Raw genomic sequence first — 26,996 nt, 5'->3', positions numbered from 1 at the left:
TCCTCTTTAATTAAATAAAGGGGAAAAAATATTTTTAATGGAGGATAACTACAATGTAGTGTTTGTTTCTGCTCTACAACAATTTGATTTAGTTACATGTATACACGTAACTCTCCTTCTTGAGTCTGCCTCCCAATACCCCCATCCCACCCATCTAAGTGGGAACAGAGCCCTGAGCTGAGATCCCTGTTATATAGCAGCTATATAGCAGCTTTCCACCAGCTATTTTACACACGATGGTGCATATATATGTCAACGCTATTCTCTCCATCTGTCCCACCCTCTCCTTCCCCTGCTGCATCCGCAAGTCCGTTCTCTATATCTATGTCTCTACTTCTTTCCTGCAAAAAGGTCATCAGTACCAGTTTTTCCAGATTCCATACATATGAGTTAATGTACGATACTTGTTTTCTCCTTCTGAATCTCACTACAACTGACTCAATTTCATTTCTTTTTTATGGCTAAGTAATATCCCATTGTAGGTATGTACCATTTCTTCTTTACCCTTTCATCTGTGGCTCAACATCTAGGTTCCTTCCATGTCCTGGCTATTATAAAATGTACTTCAGTAAACATTGGGATACATGTATCTTTATGAATTATCATTTTCTCAGGCTACATCTCTAGTGGAGAGTTTGCTGTTTCTTATGGTAGTTTTATTCCTCGTTTTTTAACTAGGAATACTTCTCATACCTTTTTAACTAGGAACACCCTTTAACTAGGAATAGTCACCATACTCTTCTCCCTAGGGGTTGCATCAATTTACATTCCCACCAACTCAGGGGAGATTCCTTTTCCACACATCCTTTCTAGCATTTATTGTTTGTAGACTTTTTGATGATGGCCATTCTGATCAGGGTGAGGTGATATCTCATTGTAGTTTTGATTTGAATTCCTCTAATAGTGAGTGATGGTGAGCATCTTTTCATGTTTCTATTGGCCACCTATATGTCTTCTTCAGAGAAATGTCTGTTTAGGTCTTCCACTTATTTTTTGATTGGGTTGTCTGTTTTCTGTTATTGAGCTGCATGAGTTGCTTGCACATTTTGGAGATTAATCCTTGGTTAGTTGCTTCATTTGCAATTATTTTCTCCTATTCTGAAGATTGTCTTCTCATCTTTATAGTTCCCTTTGCTATGCAAAAGCTTTTAAGCTTAATTAGGTCCCATTTGTTTATTTTTTGTTTTATTTCCATTACTTTAGGAGGTAGGTCAAAGAGGTTCTTGCTGCAATTTATGTTCAAAGAGTGTTCTGCCTATGTTTTCCTCTAGGAGTTTTATAGTTTCTGATCTTACATGTAAGTCTTTAGTTCATTTTGAGTTTCTTTTTGTGTATGGTGTTAGAAGTGTTCTAATTCATTATTTTAGATGTGGCTGTCCAGTTTTCCAAGCACCACTTACTGAAGAGACTGTCTTTTCTCCATTGTATATTCTCGCCTCCTCTGTCAAAGGTAAGGTGCCCACAGATGTGTGTGTTTATCTCTGGGCTTTCTATTTTGCTCCAATTACTTATATTTCTGTTTCTGTGCCCATACCATGCTGTCCTGATGACTGCAGCTTTGTAGTATAGTCTGAAGCCAAGAAGGTTAATTCCTCCAGCTCCATTCTTCTTTCTCAAGATTGCTCTGGCTAGTCAAGGTCTTTTTTGTTTCAATCCAAACAGTAAAACTTTTTGTTCTAGTTTTGTGAAAAATGTCACTGGTGATATGATAGGGATTGCACCAAATATGTAGAGTGCTTTAGGTAGTAGAGCCATTTTCACAATATTGATTCTCCCAATCCAAGAATATATTTCTCCATCTGTTTGTGTCATCTTTGATTTCTCTCATCAGTGTCTTATAGTTTTCTGCGTACAGATCTTTCGTCTCCTTAGGTTTATTCCTAGGTATTTTATTCTTTTTGTTGCAATGGTGAATGGGGTTGTTTCCTTAATTTCTCTGACTTTTCATTGTTAGCTATAACAATGCAAGGTATTTCTGTGCATTAATTTTGCATCCTGAAACTTTATTAAATTCGTTGATAAGCTCTATTAATTTTCTGGTGGCATCTTTAGGGTTTTCTACGTGTAGTATCATGTCATCTGCAAGCAGTGGTTGCTTTACTTCTTCTTTTCCAACCTGGATTCCTTAAATTTTTCTTCTCTGGTTGCCATGGCTAGGATCAAAACTATGCTGAACAACAAGGATGAGAGTAGGCATCCTTGTCTTGTTTCTGATCTTAAGAGGAAATACTTTGTTCTCACCACTGAAAATAACGTTTGTTGTAGGCCTGTTATACATGGCCTTTATTATATTGAGGCAGGTTCCTCCTATGCCACTTACTGGAGACTTTTAAATAGGTGTGGAAAACTATCAAAAAGCTTTGTCTGCATCTATTGAGATTATCGTATTTTTTTTTATCCTTCAATTAGTTAATACAGTGTATCACATGGATCAATTTGCATAAACTGAAGAATCCTTGCATCCCTGGATAAACCCCACTTGATCATAGTGTATGATCCTTTTAACATGTTGTTGGATTCTGTCTGCTAATATTGTGCTGAAGATTTTTGCATCTGTGTTCAGTGACACTGGCCTGTAATTATCTCTTTCTGTTGATATCTTTGTCTGGTTTTGCTAACAGGGTGATGGTGGCCACATAGAATGAGTTGCTAATCTGTCCCTATTCCCACATGTACTTGCCTCCGATGTCCACAGCTGCCAGAGTCAGGGCATTTTCTTTTGTGGGAACACACTGCCCTTTCACACAATCCACAGACACAGTCTACCAGCTGACCTTGTGGATTTAATCTGCAGCTCGTGCAGGTGATGGAAAGGCTTTTGATGCTCTTCCTCAGTCGTTCCGCCCCTGGAGCTCAATTGTGGTTTTATCCCCACCTCTATAGGTGGGCCACGCACAGGAGCCTGCTCCTGAGGCTGCCCTAGAGGACCCGAGTCTGCCGCAATGAGGGCCGAACAGGGAGGTGGCATGCCTGCTTGGATCGTGAGGGCCCCGGCAGCACCAGTTGCACAGGGAAGCCAGAAGCCATCGGCTCAAGGGATACAGCTCTATCAGGAGCTTTTTCTAGCCTCTAGCAGCAGGCACACGAGAGGCAACCGTGGGTGGTCCTTCCCTCCTGCTAGGCGGCCAACACGAGCCTGCAGGGAGGGAGCTTACGGTGATGGCTCCACCCCTTCGAGGGGCTCAGCAACAGTGCCCTGCCTCCAGGGCCGTCAAGTTTTCCTCCACAGGCATTCCCTATTGCGGATTTCCTTCCTCCCGTTCCCTCAGACCATCTCCCCACGATCAACAGCAGTCCTCACCCCAGGACTGCTCTCCACTCCCCACGCTCCAGCTCGAGCCCCCGCGTGCACTGGTGGACATGCGTCCAGAACGCGGTACACAGGCCTGTGGCAGATGGTCCATGTGGCTCTCTATGCAGACTATCACAGATCAGCTGCTTCACTCTCTGATCCTTCAAGTGCTTCCCTCTGTCCCAACCAATTTCCCTGGAACTCAGGAATCTCTCCCCTGCTTTAGCTTCCCACCCCCGGGGTGCAAGTCTGGTCCTGCTTGCTCTCCTCCTGCTTCTCACTTCTTTCATCCTACCCAGTCATGTGTGGATTCATACAGTCCTTCCTGGTGATTGAGGCTCCTGTGGTATTCAGCCAGTGTTCTGTGAGAACCACTGCATCTCTGAGTGCTGTCCAGGGCGTCTGTGGAGACAGATGCACTCCATGTCCACCTGCTCCTCTGCCAACTTAGACCCAGTTCCTAATGTCTTATGAGTTTTCATTTCCATCTTGATTGATTCTTCTGATTTCTTCCTCTGAGATTTCACATAACACTCTTAAGTATCAAGCACTGGTACCATTGTAAGCCTAATTCGTGGATGGAAAGAACAAAGTATGTAACTTGTGAAACTTATTCTATTGCTTGTTTTTCTAGAAAGTTGGGTAGTAAATTCCATAGAATCTAAATTAATAATTTAAAAACTTAGTTCATTTTTAACATCCATTCCAGTTTATTTCCCAGTCCAAAAAAAAAAAAAAAAACAATAAATACATCTTTTGCTAAGGAGCTCCATTTTCTGGAGAGATTGTAAGAATACTTCAACTGAAATAAGGCAGAGGTTTAGAGCATATTTTGCCAATGACAAACATTGCCATCAAAAACTTCAGAAATCACTAAATTTAATACTTGCTATAAGTTGTGACTTCCTTCTTCATAAATTACTCTCTAAAGGAGTCTTCCCTAATTCAGTTTTATACCTATCACTTCCCTGCCAGCTTTCTCCACTTAAAGAAAGCATTCACAAGAGAAAATCTATCCACTTATATATACAGACCTTTAGACATATGGGCAGATCTCACACTTAACACAATTAAAAAGAAGAGACTGGCTTTTGCAACTAATTCCTCCTTCCTCCGTTTGGGCCAACTGTCTGCAACAACTCATTCTGGGGAAAAATGCTCCGTGGCCTTCTGCGCTTCTTCAACAGAAAACATTTCACTGGCTACTAGGCAGCATTCACACGTGTCATCAGATAGTTTGAGAAAGAAAAGCCATAATAAAAGTTTAATTTGTAAAACATAACCAAGATCAAGGCTTACTGACTTTTGGTCCTATGCCCTTTTATGTAACTATATAGATTTTCACTGTTCATGTGTAATTTTACTATAAACTATTTTAAATAAATCTGCATTAGCCATATGAAATTGACATTTTTTGCACATAAAATATAGTTAAATGTTAGCAATTTTATATGACTCGATCTAATAAAAAAGAAAACAGTGTTAGAAGGTAGCCCCAGCAATCAAAGGGTGAGGGAAATATCACTATTAACAACCTACATAATTCAAAATCACTGAAGATTTTGAATGTGGATAACTTCATGGTTACTGCAGCCATGAAATTAAAGGGTACTTGCTCCTTGGAAGGAAAGCTATGACAAACCTAGACAACATATTACAAAGCAGAGACATTATTTTGCTGACAAAGGCCCATACAGTCAAAGCCATGGTTTTCCCAAGTAGTTTTTCACGTATGGTTTTGAGAGCTAGACCATAAAGAAGGCTGAGCACCAAACAACAGATGCCTCTGAATTGGGGTGGTGAAGACTCTTGAGAGTACCTTGAACTGCAAGGAGATCAAACCAGTCAATCCTAAAAGAAATCGTTGGAAAGACTGAATATTCATTGGAGGGACTGATGCTGAAGATCCAATACTTTGGCCACCTGATGCAAACAGCTAACTCGTTGGAAAAGACCCTGATGCTGGGAAAGATTAAAGGCAAAAGGAGAAGAGGGCAATAGAGGATGAGACGGTTAGATAGCATCACTGACTCAGTGGATTTGAGCATATTCCAGGAGACTGGTGGACAGAGGAGCCTGGCATGCTGCAGTTCGTGGGATCACAAAGACTCAGACACAACTTTGCGACTGAATAACAAACAACACCACATAACTCATATGCACTACTGAGATTTAGGACTTCTAATTATCCCTACAAGTACTCCTCTGTTTTTAAAGCCTCTGCACAGATTCTGTTATCAAAAGTGGGTATTTCCAGCAGCCAAATTACACTGAGAAAGAACTTCTGTCACTGGCTCTGTTTTACTGATTAGGAAACTAGAGTTCAGAGAGCTTTGGTGATTCAAACAGGATAGCACAACTAATAAAGTCCAAGGGTTGAACTTAAAAGGAAAAAGTCATCTGGCTTCAAATCAAATGCCCTGTTGCCTGCCCCATCCTGTCTCTGACCTAAGGAGGTAAACATATCCAATAAGAATTGTGATTTATACACAAATAAAAGCTGGAGGGAGATAACAAGAGTATGTGAGACTGCTCTGCACCTTAACTAGGTATTTACACAATAATGGCAATAATCACATTTTATAAAACAATCAATATTATTGGGACTCGGATTTTTAGAGAGGAAATTTTCCACTGTCGAAAAAGCAGGCACTTTTCAGACAAACAGCTGAATCTGAATCCACTGTGGGCTTGGGCGACATTTTGTTTTTTAGCTCCTTTGCCTCTGTGATCCACCTCTGCTCCATCACAATAAAACTATCACCCCAAAGAACTACTAAGACAATCAGACAGGTCAGTACCTGGTACCTTAGGAGCTACTCAGTAAAAACAGAACTCCTTCCTCTTCCTTGCTAGTATCTTACTAAGTTACAGGTAGTCCTGTCAAGAGTAAAATCCCACAGGAAATTTCTTGAATTGATTCGCACAGTCATCAGGCCAAGTAAGAAATCATAAAATAAGGGGAAATGAATAGTTCTCCCGATTTATCTCCTATCATTCCAACAGAAAACTGGACACTATGTCAGTATTTTAGTAGTGAGTACCTGTCAACAGGTCCACTGGCCACTAACTAACACCGGCGACCCCTGTAAACAAGTAGACCTGTCCCTCCAGCCCAGACCGGCAGGTCTGATGGCTGTGGGGTGTGGAGATCCAGGTCAGGGCCCATGAGCCCCGCAGGTGATGGTCCTACACAGAATGGGGTGGGAGGAACTAATGAGAGGTATTGTTTGCTTAATTCATGCTTGATGGATGGATGGACAACCAAACAAGTTAACAGCCATATCAAAAAAACTCAAAAAATAAAAAAAAAAAATTAAAGATTATCTGATGAGCAGGAGTTACAATGATAGGCAGAAGTTATATACATTTTTCATTTAGTCACTCTTCATAAAGATCTGGTGTCTTTTTTTGTTTTGGGATTTACAGACAGTCCATATATGGGATGGATTAAGAACTGACATAATAAAATAAGCTAACTAAACCCAAAAAATATTAGAAAATAGAGTAAAATATATTTTAGCCAAGAATTGTCAAACTTTGGTCTCAAGATCCCTTGAACACTATTGAGAAGCCCAAAGCTCTTACGTTGTTATACCCTGCCATGTTTACTATATTAGAAATTTTAATTATGAAATTCATAAAATATTTATTTTTAATTTGTTTTAAAGATAGCATTAAATGTTAACATTAAAAACACATTTCTGTTAAAAGTAATTATATTTCCCTAAAAGTTTTAGTGAGGAAAATGGCATGATTCTACATTTTTGCTCATCTCTTTAACATCTGGCCCAAGACAATTAAATTCTCACATCCACATCTGCATTGGATGAGTTTCAAAATGCAGTTTTAGTTAAAGTATACTGAAAAAATCTAGTTTCACATAGATATATTCTAAGAGGACAAGGAAGAAGCATTTTCGTGGCCTTCTGGATTTTCTTCTTTGGTGGTGTAGTTGCCACGTCGTGTCCGACTCTTCCGACCCCATGGACTGCAGCCCGCCAGGCTCCTGTCCATGGGGGTTCTCCAGGCAAGAATACTGGAGTGGGCTGCCATTTCTTTTTCCATCTTCTTTGGTACCACATCAAAACTCAAAACAGTGGCAGTTTCTTAAAGGTGGTTTATGAAGGAGAAACTAAATTTTTGTTACATTAAAATCCTTTAGTATAATTTAGTCTTTGAGGAAATCTTTTACCACTGCTAGATTTTATATCATATAATCGTTGGTCATTTGGAGAGGTACCTTCATCCAGAACTTTGAAGTATACTTTTCATTACACAGTATCAAAAAATAATTATCATAGTGGCACTGATCTCCAAGTACTAGAATGTACTGCTATTTTTTTTCCTTGACTTGATTTTGAGATTTTGAGAAAATGTCCACCAAATACCCAAGTACAAACTGCCAGAGTTTGTGGATCATTCTTTCCAGTAAAAATGGTGTTCCGTGAAAAAAGCACCTAATCTAGCTCGTAACTCACTCCCAAGTATTGTTCCTCTAGACCACCATCAGACATAGCAGAAGTGCTTTGCGAACTATTCTTATAATGCCACATGAAGTATTTAAATATTTGTCAAATGGACAATACATATCACGTCATCACAGTCATTCTAAAGTGAACTTAACCTTTTCTGTTTTGTAGGGTTTTTTGTTTTTTTTTTTTTAAGATTTATTCTTTTATTTTTTGGCTGCGCTGGGTCTTTGCTGCTGTGTGCAGACATTCTCCAGCTGCAGCGAGCAGGGGCTGCTCCTCATCGCGGTGTGTGGCTTCTCTTGTTGCGGAGCACAGGCTCAGACACGCAGGCTCCGGCAGCTGCGGCTTCCCAGCTCCAGAGCACAAGCTCACTGCGGGGTCACGGAGGCTCAGGTGCCCCACGGCAGGTAGGGTCTTCCTTCCTAGACCAGGAAGCTCCCTGCCTTGCACCGTGGATCCTTAACCACCAGACCACCGAGGAAGCCCCACGTGCTGCTGGCTTTCTGATTGTTTACTCAGGTTGCATGGCAGTAAGTTACAAAATGACTCCAGGACACACTTGGGTAATTGGCCTCAAGTGTGCCGAGGTATCGGCAGGTTTGCTTTACACACTGAGGCTTTCACACCATTAGCACAGGTGTCAGCACAGTGAACGGAACAGGCCAACACCCCGTCAGCACTCTTCTGAAAATGGGTGACCTCCTGATCCCCCTGAAAGCGCGTCAAGGCCTCCATGCCAAACCATTATCTAAGACTCTGACATGCCAATACTGTATTCTGATACTAACAGCATTAATTCAAAAAAGTGAGAATTTAAATATATTAAAGTAAGTAACTTGTTTATCAAAATGCACTTTTAAAGATGAAAGAACAAGTTACAACCTGAGAGATGATATTCACCATATATGAAACCAACAAAGCAGGGATCAGGAGTATCTGAAGGATTTCCACAAATCAGTAACAGCACAAACAACCCAAAAGAAAAATGAGCAATAGACATAACTAGACATTTCGTGGAAATAACCAATTATCATATGAGGATATGCCCCTAACACTATTACCACAGAAATGTAAATCAGACCACAATGGAGTAACATTTCTCAAGAGTAAATCTGAAAATAGGAAATGAGGATTGGTATCCACAGAGGATTTGCAATCACTCTGGGAAACAGTTTGGCATCACTGTCTATAGTTTAACCTTCATATACCTGTGATTCAACAATTAAATACCTAGATTTATGCACACAAGAAGCTCTTTCACATGTTCATCCAAAGACATGAAGGATATATACTGTGGCATGGTTCAAAAGGGCAAAACCCTGGAAACATGCTGAACACGGGAAGCTGAATGAATGAACCGTGGCATGGTCAGACAGTGGAATGTTGCAGTCACCAAAACAGATGATTTATAGCAACACTCAAATAACATGGGCAATGCATGGGGTGATATATTTAAACCACTAAATGATTGTGAATGTTTCCTAAAGATCACAATTTCATACACACACATAAGCATTCAACACACTTTTAGGAACACATACACATGAAACAAAACACAATAAAACTAAACTGAGTAAATGAAAAAAATGGGGCTCAGGGTACATGGTGGCCAGAGAGACAGCATGTGGGAAGAAAGAGAATTCAGTTCCACGTATTAATAGCTTATTATTGTCAGTCTTGGCTTTTGTTTTGGTTAACAAGTTTGAAGGAAATTAACAATGTGATTAAGAACACAAGATAAGAATTTTTTAAGTCAACCTTGCATGAACCTTGCATGATAAGAATATGCCATAAACCAAAGGCTATGGTTAATCTGATTTTATGCACCAATGATCTTAAAAGATATCTATACATTTTAACCTATTAAACACAGAAAATATAAAACTTTGAGGCCCTGAACAGACTCATCATCCAACAGTTGAGTCCTTTATTTGACCAAAGTTGTACAGATAGAGTCATTCATAAATTCAGTAAATATCTAATGAACTTCTACTATATGCCTGGCACTAATTTAACACTGAAGAAAAGAAATAAGTTCTATTTTCATGACAGCTACCTTTAAGAGGATGGCATAGTAGGAATAGGGAGATGGAGGGATGATGGAGAAAATAAATTGAAAAATAAGTATCACTTTAAATAATGAAGATGGCTCTGAAGAAAATAAAACTTGGTGAGAGGCTGGAGTGTGCTGGGTAGGTGCTCAGCTGTGTCAGGGGTCGTAAACCAGTAAGGCCTCCCTGAGAAACTGATGTTTTAACAGAGATCAGTATGAGGCAACCACAGTAAGACGCTGCAGACAGACAACCACAGGTGAGGTCAGGGCTCCGAGAACCTCTGCGTCATTGAGGTTCATCTTTATAGAACTGAACTTCAGCATCACCACGGAGACAGTGTGAAAGCAAATCTATCTGGATATTCCTGCTCCTCTTATGTGGTTCTTGACAAAATCTGGTGGGTCATGTTTGTAGACCCTTGCCAATGCCTCTCCCCCACTGCCCCCTCACCCCCAATTTACAAAGTAACAAAAGCTTTTCATGATTTATTTGAGACAGAGAAAAAAACATGTATCTGCTCAGAGCTTTTCCTGACACTGGATGGCAGGCAAGGAAAAGCTCAAGGGGATAGCTGGGCAGTTAAGCTTTTGCTTTTCTTTTCAATTCTTGTTCCACTCAGCCAAAAAAATTAAAGAGTGAAATACATTTTTTTATGACACATACTGGTTTACTTGCCAAAGGCAACAAATATCTGCAACCTTGCGTTCTCTACACCCCCACCCCATATGCACAAACTGCCTGCACTCTGCCACAAGCTGACCATGTCAGGGACATTCAAGAGACAGAAAGTTTGCTGACACTTTTGCTGCTGCAGGCTGGGCAGGTTCATATCATAAATTAAAAAAAAAAAAAAAAAAAGCCACATAGCTAAAGAAGGGCCTCTGCTGTCCACCAGGAGAGCAATTGTGGGACGTGGCTAAGGAATTCGGGGTAGTAATAATCCAAGTGATGCTGACATACACCTGCCAGGCATCCCTCAGCCATACACTGGGATGGGGCAGGGGATGAAACCAAGGACAGAGCATACAGGTAAGATGCTACAGTCCCTGAGGGCTTGAAAGGGCTGGGTTTGCAGGTGCTCTGGTTACCATCTCAGAACTCACTCCAGCTACTAAGCTCCCTTACATAGCATTCTTCCTATTTAAAGTAAGGATGTCTTCAGAAATTCATTCAACTCCTACTATGATCCATTTGTTGAGCTAGACGAAAATACAAAGCTCTCTCTCCGTTCAGTGAACAGACAAGCTAATAAAGCCAAGACTTTCCAACAAGAAACAATACTCCACAGTCATTAGAGCTTTAGAATAACACTCTCAGTTCTACAACATACTTGTTCTTACACCTTGGATAAGTTATTCAAGCTCTCTAAACCTCAGTTTCCTCAACTGTAATATGGGATTTCTCTTATCAGGAGGATTTAAAATAAGCACAGCTGTAGTTCATTCATTTTCACTGCTACACAAAATTCCACTGAAATGTTAAACCCACTCTCCTGTCAATAACCAGTTGCTATTTCTACACTTTGGCCATTACAAGCAATATTTCTGTGAGCATCCTTTCATGTGCATCTTCTTGTACATCCTTGGAATGCCTCTGGAAGAGATTCTTCTAGAGCATATACTTAGGAATTAAAATGCTCAGCCAAAGGATGAATGAATGTTCATCTTTTGCAACTACTTCCAAGCCTTTTCCAAAGATTTCAATTCCTTTAGAAACAATAATGCGGAGCTGGGGATAAAAAAAGAAGGAAAAAAAAAAAAAAGTCCTGGAAGACTACGCAAACCATGAACCACGAACAATTTTCTAATGGAATCTATGTTCATGTAGATTTAAATCAAGATGGGAAATAAAGGAGACAAAATTCAGGACAGAGTTCTCTCCCGTGGAGGAAGGCACAGCCCGGGGAGAATGAGGAGGGAAAGGCTGGCGTGCTCACGTCATACCGTAAGGCTCTGGCGCTCACATCTGCTGTGTTCTGTCTGTGCGCTTTAGCTTCTGTGCATAAATTCTTTTCAGAATATCAAATATTCCACTGACAAGAACAAGAATAAGACTCTTTACCGACTGAGCCACAAGGGAATCCCTTGAAAAGAATAAGTATTTTTAAAAAGAATTAGCATTGCCTGTGTCTGATACCTAGGTAAAGTTCCCAGCAACTGGCAGTTATTGCTGTAAAATGGGAAGCGAGTAGAAAGAGGTGATAAGACTGTTCCTAGATGACAACTCAGGACTGCAGGAAATGGAGGTGCTCAGCGCAGAGTGGGGTGAGGAGGCTGCTCAGATACCACAACCACCAAGACTCTGGGCACTAAGAGGGCAGGATCCCCAATACCAACAACACTGCCTCATACAAGGTGCCAAAAGCATTGTGTGATAGATGAAAGGAAAAGTCTGTCTTACAGATGACCGTCTTAAACAATATTCTAAACAAAGGTTACTTCAGCTTAGAAGAAGGGCGAGAATGTGAAAAGATGGCCAGGAACAGAGTAATAAACACCGATTTCAGGGCAGGCAGAGAAGCTCCCAAAGGTGACTGAGAAGAAAAGGTAAGGAAGGTAGAGACGTCTAAGAACTGCTCGCTTCCAGCCCATCCCGTCTGCTTTTCATGACACTAGTTTATCTAGAGGTTCTGAGCTGGCTCTTTTATAGAATGATCATGCTCTGAATCTGTCCAATTGTTTATCCATGATTAGTTTTTTAACAAGGTATGTTGTATACATCTGAGTTATATTGGGGGGGAAATATCAAATTATTCCATTTTTGGTAAGTTCAATTATTCAGTGACTGTCAGATATCCCTACTGAAAAAGTAGAATTTTTCCTTTGTTATTCTAAGTTATCTGAGAGTGACGCGTGTAGATTAGAACATCCTGTTCTCTTAGAAACTTTTGCTGACTTTTCACAAACATTGAAGATTGTTGCCTGAATCCGTCGTTATGCTGAGATTGAAAGCTGGTTTCTTTCTATCATTCCTTCTACCTTTTCTAGCTGACATTCTTCATTGAAGACATTCTCCTGCCTTCATCCTCCCTTTTTTATCTATATTTTTAATAGTACTAGCAACTCTTGAACCTGGTTTGCTTTCACAAGTGTTTATGGTACTGTTGTTCTGACTGATATGCAAACTGCTGAATTGAGCAGAGCCGCCAGGCCAGTTCTCACGCCCTTTCCCCCGAGACATCCCCGTTAGTCTGAGTACCCCTTGCTTTCTGCCCACAAGGTATCGACCCAACTCTCCTTGTGCCTACTTTGAAATCAGTCATTTCCCCAGGAGGCTTGGTCCCCTTTAATGGGCAGTTACACTCAGAAACAAGATAAGCTCATTGATATCGGGGCACGTTCTTTGCCACCTACAGAGGATTTCTACTTTTGTTATGTGAGGTTGGAAAAGGCCTGAGCAAGTTTATAGCTATGAGGGTGTCACGACTTCAAGAGAACTTCTGCAGGTTTATACCTTGAAAGAAAATAGTCTAAAGACAGAGACAGATCTTGAATACAAAAGAGGAAAGCAACAATATATGGATAAAGATTAGAAGTCAGGTAAGGCTGCATTTAAAAAAAAAACAAACACACACAAACAGTATGGAGTAAAATAAAACTGGTCCTTGTCCAAGTAGGTCATGAACATGAAATGCAATTCACGGTACAGATGGAATGGAACACTTCTAATTAGCAGATTTTGTACAGTTCAGACAACTACATCTGAGGCAGTGATGAAATGGCAACTCATAGCTCCCATAGGGTATGGCAAGATATAAGATAGCTCTCTCAAAACACGTAAGACTGATTCATATTGAAATCCATATGAAAAATTAAATAATCACTAATGGATTATTTAAAGAGGATATTTACATTCAACAATGGATCCCACCGGGAAGGGCCTAGGACTCAAAAAAGAAAAGGTCTTCATCCATATGCACTCTGAGCACTGTCTTTAAGCCGCATGAAAATGCATCTGTCACATTTAAGTCCTACTCATTCTCACGTGAATTATAGTTGTTCCACTGTCATATATTGTGTTTAACAAAATACAAATCCATTTAAAGAATTTCCCAATTCATAACAATACACTTTACTGAATCAAAATTTACTGATTTCCTCCCACAGTCAGGAAGTACATGAATTTTAGGCTTTAAAGTGTGTGACAATCACTTCTCTGTACTATTTCCATTCCCACATAGAGTCCTGGATTTTTATATTCCTTTCCTGTGGATATGTAAGCCTGAATCTTGAACAAACATAAAACATTCATCTCAGACGTGAAAGCAGCTGGTTTCTCAGAATTGAAAATCTGTTCCCCAGCCCCCGAGCAAAGGGGCATGTGTGAAGGCCCTAAGCCCCAAGGTCTGAAGACCTGAGCACAGCACGCCTGACTGAGAAACACCATCTCAGTGAAGCAGAAAGAGGTCAGAGATTCATCTCCTTGTCGGGCCCCCAGGGAACGGAAACACAGACTCCAAAACAATGCCGCAGAAGAACAGGCTGCGGGCGGAAGGGGGGCTGGCAGGGAGAGGCAGAGTCAGGAATCGTGACGGCTCCACTGAATTCCAGAGAAGGAATCAGTCCCCTGGACTCTGGAGACGGGAGCTTCACGGCTCCCATCACTCTCAGCAGAGACGCAGGCCTGCAGGGACTGCCAAGTAGGAGCGTGAAATGCTCTGGAGTGAAGGGAAACCCCTCCCTACTTAGGGTGCCACTTTCCATTACTAGAACCCAGGGACCACAGAGGCACAGCCTTCCCCAGCCCCCCCAGGCAAACACTGCTGGGCCAGACTCCCCGAAAAGGTGCGGCGCGCTCAGAAACGGATCTCAGGCGCCCCCTGCAGCCCTGCATCAGCGCAGAACCACCGCCTCACATGGATGTGGGGAAGCAGGGCACACGTGGGGCCCGGCCCGGGGGAAGTCCTGGCCCACTGCGAGTCCCAGACAGCCGACCCGATTCTGCTGTCCGCTGAGTCACCCACTCCCCGAATGCCCGCCAGTCGCTGAGTCACACTCTGCCGGGCACCAGGTCTTACAGGAATAGAAACCCTGCGCGGTAGCAACCACTGCCTCTCCTTTTAGACGTCAACACAGAAATCAGGAGGCACTCTGCAAAGAGGGCAGATTCTTCACCGTCTGAGCTGCCCAAGAAGCCCCAGATGATCGCCTACCACAGCTATTCAGACACTGAGCTGTACTTTTAACCAAGGTCCACTGCATCCATTTAATCGTTATGCTCCCCTGCCTGCCCATTATTCCAATAGGACAGTAAAGAAAACCTACTTCACATTCCAAGACCTAAACACATGAATCACATCCTGCTGCTGAGTTACTCAATGTGTAAAGTTTAGCATTAATTTACAGAGTTGATTACATTCTATTCCTGTATCAAAATGGTAAGAAATACAACTATCATTAAGGAGCTATTTCATGTCGTAAACCATGGCAGCTGCTGGCACCTAGCGGAGAGAGGCCGGAAATGCAGCCTTCTATGATGCATCAGCCCACTCACCCACAGAGAGTGAAGTCACTCAGCCATGTCTGACTCTTTGCAACCCCATGGACTGCAGCCTACCACGCTCCTCTGTCCATGGGATTTTCCAGGCAAGAGTACTGGAGTGGGTTGCCATTTCCCTCTCCAGGGGATCTTCCCCACCCAGGGATCAAACCCGGGTCTCCCGCATTGTAGGCAGACGCATTATGGTCTGAGCCATCTGGGAAATCTACAGAGAACTGCAATTCAAAACAATGTCTACAGTGCCAAGGATGAGAAATCCCGGGCACCCCCAAGACTGTAGGTGAAAAATCCCCCCAAATCCACCCTGACAAACCAGATGCAGTTACTGACACAGAGGCTGGGGGGGGGGGGGCATTTTTGTGGCCCCAGAAGGGCCTGTGCAGCACCTCACCCCTTCCCCCAGCTCCTAATTATCCACCTGCATCACCCGAAGATGTGAAGACAGACCCAGGGTCGAGGAGATGCCACTGGTGCACTTAGCTGCGAGTTCGGCTAAATGTATTTTAAGGAAGGTGGTTGGAATTAAACAGTAAAAACTATGTCTGCATGTTATCAGTCTACCTATTATTACATGGAATCAAAGAACAGCTGTTTGTGGCAGAAACTCACAGATGTTTAGTCTTCGTGATTTTGACAGTCTGTAAACAGGAGGGCCCAGGAAGGAGGCCTGAAGGTGTAAGGACAGAGCTGAGCTTATGCTTTGGTGGAAGAGGACGTTCTGAGGTGTCTGCAATTCAGCCTATGAAGAACATGCAGGTATTTCCAATGTGAGAATGAATTAGCACTGCTCCTCAATTAAAGGTCCGTAAGACCCTGATGCTGGGAAAGACTGAAGGCAGGAGGAGAAGAGGACGACAGAGGATGAGATGGTTGGATGGCATCATCGATTCAGTGGGCATGGGTTTGGGTGGACTCCAGGAGTTGGTGATGGACAGGGAAGCCTGGAGTGCTGCAGTCCATGGGGTTGCAAAGAGTCAGACACGACTGAGTGACTGAACTGAACTGATTGTCAAAGCTATGATTTTTCAGTAGTCATGTATAGATCTGAAAGTTGGACCATAAAGAAGACTGAGCACTGAAGAATTGATGCTTTTGAACTGTGGTGATGCAGAAAACTCTCAAGAGTCCCTGGGACAGCACAGAAGTCAAAACAGTCCACCCTAAGGGAAATCAACCCTGAAAACTCATTGAAAGGACTGCTGCTGAAGCCCCAGTACCTTGGCCACCTGATGCAGACGCTGACTCACTGGAAAAGGTCCTGACGCTGGAAAGACTGAAGGCAAAAGGAGAAGGCAGCGGCAGAAGATAAGATAGTTGGATAGCATCACTGATTGATCCAATGGACTTGAACTTGGGCAAACTCTGGGATATAGTGACGGACAGGGAAGCCTGGAGGGCTGCAGTCCATGGGGTTGCAAAGAGTTGGACACAACTTAGTGACTGAACAAAAAACAACTCAGAGACAACAACATCTGCCCACTTACAAGTGAAAGCACGTTTCTTGCTGACGTACATTCTGACCGAAGACGAGGTCACTGAGCCATGGTGGCCAGGAGTTTGAGGAGTCACGTTAGACCTCACGCCCATAGAGAGAAAACCGGCTGGAAGGGAGAGGCAGCAACAAGCAGGGTCCTCCTCTGTGCCTGGGATCCCAGCATCCAAACCGCAGCCGCAGACCTGGGTTTCCTGCAGCAACAGGGTCTCCACCACCAACTGATTAATGTCACTTAGTTTTAATCACTAATACACGTGGTCTGTTTCTAGTCAGAAAGGTGTTCATTTTTAAACACTTTCAGAAACTGGCAAATTAAATAGAGGTTCTGTATGCAGTGGCACCCGGAGGCTCACTGGAGAGGCTGAAGGCAGCCACATCTGGCAGAGTCTTAACCACGAGACCCCACTCTCACAGTCACATGTCCACCTCACCCCAAAGAACATACTTGACAAGTGGTTCCTAAAAACAACATTCTAGAACAATGCTGACGGGCCTGCAACACGTGTGCACACTCACAGACACACACCAAACATGCCTGCCTGAGTTACCACGGGAGCAGGGAAGACCTCGCTGGGGGATGAACACACAAGTTTTAACATGGTAGGATCGTGTATCATCTGCCCAGTTCACCTTTGATGAGTTACTCAACCATTTTCAGCATCAGCTTCCTCATTTGCAAAATGGTGGTGACAGTAACTGATTAACAAGGCTCTATCATGTTACTCACGAGCTTGCGCAAGCCACGGGACCCCTGCTGAGTTACCATCTCACGGGTCCTGGTGGATGTGCCTGGCAGCTCTCTCTGTCCGACACATTCTCCCTCCCCTTTGACTGGCTAAACCTAACGCATCTGTCCACCCTCACTGTCACATGACCCAAGAAGACGGCCTTAACGCCACCATTCCTGAAGCTGGAAGGTGCTGAGCGGCAGTTCTGCTCCTAGGCCTCCTCCTTCAGTGACAGCCCCTTGCTGCACCCAAAGCACCGCTGCGTTCCGTCTCCCCTGGACTGGGGACTTTCTGAGTGTGTGGCCAGTGTGGCCAGTGTCTCTCCACGCCTGCCTGCCTGCTGCGCTCAGTCATGTCGGACTCTTTGGGACCCCATCGACCCCACCAGGCTCCTCTGCCCACGAGATTTTCCAGGCAACGATACTAGAGTGGGTTGCCATTTCCTTCTCCAAAGAATCTTTCCGACCAGGGATCGAACCCACGAATCTCCTGCATTGGCAGGTGGATTCCCTAACCCTGAGCCACCTGGGAAGTCCCACTGTACCTCCATACTGCCTGGAAACATGCTCTGATGGATTTAGTAATCAAATGAAGGAAAGGGAGATCCAATATATACAGGAGTCAAAGGCTACAATGTAACTTATGAACAGAGGGTTTCAACAGGCGAAAATCAATACCATCAACTATTACAGGGAAGTCAGGAAACAGAAAGACAGAGAGAGGGACAATAAATTTAGAAATGAGGTCCCTGGCAGCCTTTGAGAAGTGTGGCAAGCACTTGACATTAATGCCATTAATGTTCATGGGGATGAAGAAAGATAAGGGAGGTGCTCACTCCTTCGGGTACACAAGAAAGTGAAGAGTCTCACTGAGCCTAGACAGAGTGCAGGCCAGAGAGAGGAGAGAGGGAGGGCAGAGAGGGGCCAGACAGCCACAGTCAGTGTCTGAGCAGCGGCCAAGTAGGAAATGGGGTAGGAAATGGCTTTCTGAGGCGCAAGGCAGGTGGTCAGTTACAGATTAAAACAGCAACTTCTATGAACTAAACTGAGGAGCCTATAATGACTTCCTTTTCAACAGGTGTACGACCTAGAAGCGGAGAAGGCCATGGCACCCACTCCAGTACTCTTGCTGGAAAATCCCAGGGACAGGGGAGCCTGGTGGGCTGCAGTCCGTGGGGTCGCTAAGAGTCAGACACGACTGAGCAACTTCACTTTCACTTTTCACTTTCATGCATTGGAGAAGGAAATGGCAACCCACTCCAGTGTTCTTGCCTGGAGAATCCCAGGGACGGCGGAGCCTGGTGGGCTGCCATCTATGGGATCACACAGAGTCAGACACAACTGAAGCGACTTAGCAGCAGCCGCAGCAGCATGACCTAGAAGAGAAAGACACTGTTTAGCCACTCCTCAGGAGTCACGGTGTTGGGAAAGAGAGGCAAGGCCAAGAGTCAGGATGAAGAAATTCTTAAATACTCAACCGACCATAGAATAAGATAGGTCAGAAGACTGATGACAGAATTAATTACTACTACTCAAAAGTATAAAATATTTTTAAAATAAAAGTATGCTGCTGAATATTTAATAACATAAAATATTATAAAATGTAACTACAAGTACATTTGGGCTGAGTAAGTAGCCCATACATAAATCCTCATTCTAGTCAACCCATTACAACTGCTCTGAAAACCATCTAGGATACAACATACTGGCATCCCAAGGAAAGAAAAAAAAGTCACACATTACAGCAAGGGAGATAGAAACAGCAACGCTCAGAAAACAGCTTTAGTAAGTTTGGACATGTACACAATGATTATACACATCTATACTCTTTTCTACTGTTAGAAGAATCATCTAGAAAACAAGCATATATCGCATATGAAAAGATCTTGGGGCACCTGGAATGAAAGCTTCTGATGTGTGAACTGTGAGTACAGAGGAGGAATTTTGAGCCTGTCGCTTGCTAAAACAGAACAAAGAAGAGGGAGGACGATGCTCATCATAGGTGTGCTGTGCTGAAGTCACTCAGTCGTGTCCGACTCTTTGCAACCCCGAAAAGGAGGAACTGCAGTCCAGCCAGGCTCCTCTGTCCATGGGATTCTCCAGGCAGGAATATTGGAGTAGGTTGCCACACCCTCCTCCAGGGGAACTTCCAAACCCAGGGAAGGTCTCCTGCATTGCAGGCGGACTCTTCACCAGCTGAACTACCACCGTCACTTGCTAAGAACAGAACAAAGAACAGTGAGCAAAATGCTCATCATAGGTGGGCAGTGATATAGGAGTGATTTGAAAGCAATTCATTTTCCATATACATTTTTTCCCTAATTATGAACTAATCCAAGTACACAAAAGTACAAAAACTAATGGTGGTAACACCAATATTGCTAATAACCGCCCAGTATTAATTCACAGTGACGTTAGGTACAGTAATGTTTACTTGCTTCAGAATTTAAGAGATGAACGACCACAAATACAGCTAAAGTCCAACCACCCTATGCCCCCCTTCCTTCTCCAAGAGTAAGCACTGCCCTAAAGTTAGATAGTATCATTCCTGCCCAGAACAAGCTCAGTATCACCCTGGATCAAATACAATATTTCACCACAGAGAACTACATCTCCTTGTTTATAAAGAGAACCTCATGACCTTTTAGGACTATCCTAGGTAAATATACGATGTTCTTTATCACTGGCTCTCTGTAAAATACATACTTATATATCCAGACCAGAAGGATGAGATTATGATGATGAAATCTGTAACAAGTAAACGCTCTAAGAAAAATTCTAGATTTCAGGCTCCCTTTAATGTAATTTTTTCCTACCCGAAGTCCCAACTACAGCAAAGAAAAAATTTTTTAAACCCTCCTCATCAAATATTTCTTAAAGTTTCCTGTATACAGAGTCAAAAGCTTGCTATTCAAAGGGTACTCCTTGTCATACCAACATCAACATTACAGCCACTTCAGACTTATGGTATGTGAGTCTTCACTTCAGCAGGAGCCCCAGGAAATCTGTACGCACGTTAAAGTCTGAGAAGGGTTAAAGAATCCCGAAAGGTGCCAACCCAGACCAAGGCAGAACTGAACCAATCACGTTCTGCCAAACCTGTCCTCTTCCTAACAAACATAAAGCTTTCAGGGGTTTTTTCGGTAAAGTCCATGTATGTCAACCAGGGGCAATCTGGCCCCCTAGAGGACATTTTGGTCACAACTCAGGACGAGAAAACTATTGGCACCTAACAGCTAGGAGGCAAGGGTGTTGATGCTTCACATCCTACAATCCTGAGGACAACGCTCACAACCAAGCATCTAACTCCAGAATGTCCGTGGTACAAAGGTTTAAAGAAAAAAAAAAAAAAAAAAAAACACAGGAAACTCTGCTGAAAGCCTGCTGATGATTTCCTGGCTGAAAGGGTCAACTGTCTGTTAACTTCAGTAATCTAAATGATCTGTTTTGAGCATCTAAACCCATAAAGAGGGGGAAAAAATAATAAACCAGTAACTAAAAACACGCAATTCTCAAGTAGAGTTTACAAGGTTCTCACCAGAGTTTACATCAAATCTATAATGGTCAACAGCGACAACCAACAAGAGGTTTGGTAAAGCAAAAAAAGCATGTGTTGAAATATTTCAAGTTATACAAGCTGTATTTAAAGAATAAGTACCCTGCTACCACACATACATCTTCAATAAAACATTCTGGTGTTTATTTAACGTAATTAAATCTTCATTTTTCTACTACAATACAGGATCACTGGTGAAGAAACACCTCGGCCACTTCAAGATGACAAGCGCTCACTGGGCTAAATTATTTCATTGAAAGGAAACCTCACACTGGACAAAATTTTTACAAAGGTAATTGAAGAAATACTTTAGCATTGTCGAGAGCTTTGTTAATTTCATCAAAATATTATGATGGAATAATTTCTCTTCTTCAGAAAAAGTAGAATCATAGCACACAATTAAAACATTGGAAGGTGGTCCGTTTTAAGAGAAAATTGGTTCACCGCATCAATCACACAGAGGATGAGCAATTACTCAACACACTTTTATTATGGTGAGTGAGCACTGCCTTGGGTGGCCCTGGATCAACTAGATTCTGCCCAAAGAGAGAGCCCTGAGGTTACGTGAAATACTCCAAAACCCAAAAACACGAACACGGCACACTCCAGAGACCTAACGTTTCACTCGGAACAAGTATACTCACTATCTAGATTAAAATTAAACTGCCAAAAAAGGAGAAAAGAAATAAAAAAATTAAACTTTGCCATGGATGTTCTAATTGTACAAGAAAAGATGAAAGAAATTCACAGGCTCCTACTACACATTAACAACTGGTCTTTTGGTCCCATAAATTCCATTTTACCATTATATGACCAGAGATCCAAAGTGACGCTTTATATAGACCAAAATGTTTCACGTCATTTCATTCTCCTTTACCGGGATTTGTGGAACAAGGAAGATTTCCACCTAACAATAGCTAATGCCTTATATTTTATTTTAATTGAAGTCTACTTGATTTATGGGCTTCTCTGGTGGCTCAGCGATAAAAGAACCCACCCGTAAATGCAGGAGATGCGGGTTTGATCCCTGGGTCAGGAAAACCCTCTGCAGAAAGAAATGGCAACCTACTCCAGTATTCTTGCCTGGGAAATCCCATGGACAAAGGAGGGTGGTGGGCTACAGCTTGTGGGGTCGCAGAGAGTTGGACGCGACTGAGCAACTAAACAACAACGAAGCTGATTTAAATGTTAATTTCTGCCACATAGCAAGTATAAATGGATGTGTGTGTGTGTGCGCACACATTCTTTTTCTATATATTCTTTTCCGTTATGGCTTATCTTAAAATCCTTCTTAAATGAAGGCTCAAGAATTCAGGGAGCTTTGTTTATGTCCCCTGAAGCCTCAAGGTGAACACTATGCCCACTTTCACTATAGACATTCAGAGAGAATCTTAGAAGTAACTTCCATGGGCAGGACTGGCTACACTTCCACAAACCGGCTCTCCAGAATGCCCCTTATTTCAGTAGATCATCATCCAGTGGTGCTTGTCCTTTTTCCTTCTCCCCCTTTGCCTGTCTCTCATCTTTAATGGGCCTCCCTAGTAGCTCAGACAGTAAAGCGTCCACCTACAATGAGGGAGACCCGGGTTCGATCCCTGGGTCGGGAAGATCCCCTGGAGAAGGAAATAGCAACCCACTCCAGTATTCGTGCCTTTAAAATCCCATGGACCGAGGAGCCTGCAGGGCTACAGTGCATGGGGTCGCAAAGAGTCAGACACTACTGAGTGACTTCACTTTCACCTTTAATGGGCTGGGACAAGCTGCTTAGAAACAGTAAATCAGCTGAGAGCCTGGGGCAGGGAAGGGAGTATTGTTGGGCCACACCGAGACCTTCTTTCTTTGTGATTTATTTGGTTATTTTTCACGTTATAGTATAAAATCAACATCCATGTGTGAGTATTTCCTCCATCTGTGACAGCGTTTGAAGTTTTATCAGGTCTCTTTATCAGGATACTAACTCACCTCTATACTTAAGATAAGGAGAGGAGACAGGACAGAAGTTACAAGGTCAAAGCAACACCTGTCTGTATTATCATCGTATCCTATTTTCCTCTCACATGTATTCCTGCCTTTTGATCTCCATGTCTTACTGGCCTCACCTGCTGCAGATACCTTAAGACAGTTCTTTGTCCACACATCTCTTGATCTATCACTGCAGAGAAGGCTGCCACACCCTGAGACACCAAGACCAAGGATGGCAAATTATGTACCAGGAGGTCACAACTCCCCGCCATCAACACTACTGTGTAAGAAACACAGACTTAAAAGCATGAAAGTTACTGCTAATGCTGCCTCGGATTTAGCTATAGCTCATGACCCGTTATGACCCTAAATGTGCCTCTGCTGTATGCAGACAGCAGCTCAGGCAGCAGCGATACCCTCTTTCCCCAGTCAACACATCTCACACGGAAAGATTCTGATCTGCCGTTGCTTCAAAATGCGCCAAAAGAGCAAGAAGATGTCATTTGGAGAAAAAGATCCAAGCAAGGATTCAGTACTCACTTCAGAAGGCACTCCTGCTCTAGCAGTTTGCCTGGGTCAGCGAGCCCCTTCCACCAACGTCAGATGAGGAAGGGAGGGGGCGTGAAATGCACCGCAAGGCGTATATGCTCGATTTCTGACACTGAGGGGCCGGAGCAGAACCAGAGCTCGTAGCGCCCCACCCCTGGCATCACGGTTGTTGTTGATGTTTGGTCGCTCAGTGCTGTCCAACCCTTTGCGACCCCACAGCCTGCAGCCCACCAGGCTCCTCCGTCCATGGGATTCTCCAGGCAAGACTACTGGAGTGGGTTGCCATTTCCTGCTCCAGGGGACTCTTCCAACCCAGTGATCGAACCCACAGCTCCTGCATTGGCAGACAGATTCTTTACCGCTGAGCCACCAAGGAAGACCCGGCATTAGGGTACACACAGAAATACTGTGTTTCAAATGGACATAAGTCACAAGACTCTGTGGAAAATGTCTTTATACACATTCCCAGAAGGAAAGGAAAGAAACGGTGGCTCTTACTAAATCATTTCTGAGAAATTCTTCACTATTACTCTGTATCAGTTCAGTTCATTCGCTCAGTCGTGTCCGACTCTTTGTGATCCCATGAACCGAAGCACACCAGGCCTCCCTGTCCATCACCAGCTCCCGGTGTTAACTCAAACTCATGTCCATCGAGTCGGTGATGCCATCTAACTATCTCATCCTGTCGTCCCCTTCTCCCGCCTTCAATCTTTCCCAAGAAGGTCTTTTCAAATGAGTCAGCTCTCGAATGAGGTGGCCAAAGTATTGGAGTTTCAGCTTCAACATCAGTCCTTCCAATGAACACCCAGGACTGATCTCCTTGAGGATGGACGGGTTGGATCTCCTTGCAGTCCAAGGAACTCTCAAGAGTCTCCTCCAACACCACAGTTCAAAAGCATCAATTCTTCAGTGCTCAGCTTTCTTCACAGTCCAACTCTCACATCCACACATGACCAATGGAAAAACCATAGCCTTGACAGACGGACCTTTGTTGGCAAAGTAATGTCTCTGCTTTTTAATATGCTGTCTAGGTTGGTCATAACTTTCCTTCCAAGGAATAAGCATATTTTAATTTCATGGCTGCAGTCACCATCTGCAGTGATTTTGGAGCCCAAAAAGACGTCAGCCACTGTTTCCTCATCTATTTACCATGAAGTGATGGGACCAGATGCCATGATCTTAGTTTTCTGAATGTTGAGCTTTATGCCAACTTTTTCACTCTCTTTCACTTTCAGCAAGAGGCTCTTTAGGTTCTTCTTCACTTTCTGCCATAAGGGTGCTGTCATCTGCGTATCTGAGGTTATTGATATTTCTCCCGGCAATCTTGATTCCAGCTTGTGCTTCATCCAGCCCAGTGTTTCTCATGATGTACTTTGCATAGAAGTTAAATAAGCAGGGTGATACAGCCTTGACGTACTCCTTTTCCTATTTGGAACCAGTCTGTTGTTCCATGTCCAGTTCTAACTGTTGCTTCTTGACCTGCATACAGGTTTCTCAAGAGGCAGGTCAGGTGGTCTGGTATTCCCATCTCTTGAAGAATTTTCCACAGTTTATTGTGATCCACACAGTCGAAGGCTTTGGCGTAGTCAATAAAGCAGAAATAGATGTTTCTCTGGAACTGTCTTGTTTTTTCAATGATCCAGCAAATGTTGGCAATTTGATCTCTGGTTCCTCTGCCTTTTCTAAATCCAGCTTGAACATCTGGAAGTTCACAGTTCACATACTGCTGAAGCCTGGCTTGGAGAATTTTGACTCTACTTTACTAGCGTGTGAGATGAGTGTAACTGTGTGGTAGTTTGAACATTCTTTGGCATTGCCTTTCTTTGGGATTGGAATGAAAACTGAGCTTTTCCAGTCCTGTGGCCACTGCTGAGTTTTCCAAATTTGCTGGCATATTGAGTGCAGCACTTTCACAGCATTATCTTGTAGGATTTGAAATAGCTCAACTGGGATTCCAACACCTCCACTAGCTTTGTTCATAGTGATGCTTCCTATGGCCCACTTGATTTCACATTCCAGGATGTCTGGCTCTAGGTGAGTGATCACACCATCGTGATTATCTGGGTCATGAAAATCTTTTTTGTACAGTTCTTTTGTGTATTCTTGCCACCTCTTCTTAATATCTTCTGCTTTTGTTAGGTCCATACCATTTCGTTCTTTATTGAGCACATCTTTGCATGAAATGTTCCCTTGGTATCTTGTAATTTTCTTGAAGAGATCTCGAGTCTTTCCCATTCTATTGTGTTCCTCTATATATTGGCTTCTATAAATCTTCTATAAAGAAAAAGTTGGCACTCATTAAATAATTTCTGGAAATTCTTCACTACTTCAGCATGTAATTACATATTAAATCGTTAATATTTCTCTCTACAATGTACTGGGGCTTCCCTGGTAGCTCAGATGTTAAAGAATCTGCTTGCAATGTAGGAGCCCCAGTTCGATTCCTGGGTAGGGAAGATCCCCTGGAGAAGGGACAGGCTACCCACTCCAGTATTTTTGCCTGGAGAATCCCCATGAACAGAGGAGCCTGGCGGGCTGCAGTCCGTGGGGGTCACAAAGAGTTGGGCATGACTGACCAATTAAGCACGAGATCTGCTTTTTTAAAAACTTTATATTTTAAACTGCGATGAATCCAACAGTTAGTGAACACACAAGCTGAGCCCTGCAGCACACTGGCCAGGTGGCATCTCTCAAGCTCTGTGGGACTGCTCTTAGGCTAAGCTGCATCTTAGTATCAGAGGACAATACCAATTATTTCCTAGATACAGACTCTCCCACAGTAAGCAGTTTACAATAGAAAACAAAGACCCTTCGCTCAGCATCTAAATATGAAACAACCCACAGAAGACCTACAGAGAAGCAAGTTAAGTACAAATCCATTATGATCAGATCGAAGTGAACAGGGCATTAGATTTCCCTCCGAAGGAAGTCCAAGGACGGGCAAAATCAAGTGGCTAGAAACGTTTCTAGTTTTGTCATGTGCTCATAGGAAGAGTCCACAGAAGCAAGACGCTCTTCTGTGAGAAACAGCACACAAAGGTTGCAAGTATGACTTTTATTTGCAAAGTGACTGGATTTCATATATTCCGCATTTCCAGATTTCACCTTCTCACACCTGCTTAAATTCACTGACCTAACCCTTCACTCACTATGTAAGCACCATACGTGGCACCAGAAATATAAAGATGAACAAGGTACATTCTGTATCCTCAAGGAACCCAGTGCCCTCCACAATCTTTCTTTCCCATGATCGCTGACTAGATGAAAATTTCTTAAGAGGGATGCATGTCTTGTATTCCCAGATTGCATATTCATTTATTTCACAAATATAAATATCTAATGTCCTAAATGTAATGCTAGGAATACAATGGTTAAAAAAAAAAGCCA

The 26,996-nt window shown here is 42.9% G+C and overlaps 2 protein-coding genes across 19 annotated transcripts in view; one reads left to right on the top strand and one right to left on the bottom strand.

Moving 5' to 3' along the window:
• MED12L (mediator complex subunit 12L) overlaps positions 1–26,996 on the bottom strand; it is a 355,795-nt gene that overhangs the window by 188,419 nt on the left and 140,380 nt on the right. The window lies entirely within an intron of this gene.
• Positions 1–26,996, top strand: part of P2RY14 (purinergic receptor P2Y14) — a 66,013-nt gene that overhangs the window by 31,764 nt on the left and 7,253 nt on the right. For 5 of the 13 annotated variants that reach the window (XM_061168115.1, XM_061168117.1, XM_061168116.1 and 2 more), the window contains one exon: positions 21,285–21,390. The exons of 2 other annotated variants lie outside the window; for them this stretch is intronic. Coding sequence is in view for 1 of the 11 variants with exons in the window: in XM_061168114.1 (XP_061024097.1) it covers positions 1,368–1,450 (83 nt within the window). In the remaining 10 variants the exon portion in view is untranslated. Of the gene's footprint in view, positions 1–1,367; positions 1,451–21,284; positions 21,391–26,996 lie in introns of all 13 variants that reach the window. 6 more of the 13 variants (XM_061168122.1, XM_061168118.1, XM_061168119.1 and 3 more) reach the window with 2 other exon arrangements.

This window comes from Dama dama, chromosome 19 (assembly GCF_033118175.1).
Source record: "Dama dama isolate Ldn47 chromosome 19, ASM3311817v1, whole genome shotgun sequence".
NCBI lineage: Eukaryota > Metazoa > Chordata > Mammalia > Artiodactyla > Cervidae > Dama > Dama dama.
Note: the sequence above shows the minus strand (reverse complement) of the source record. Positions and strands in the feature narration are given on the sequence as shown.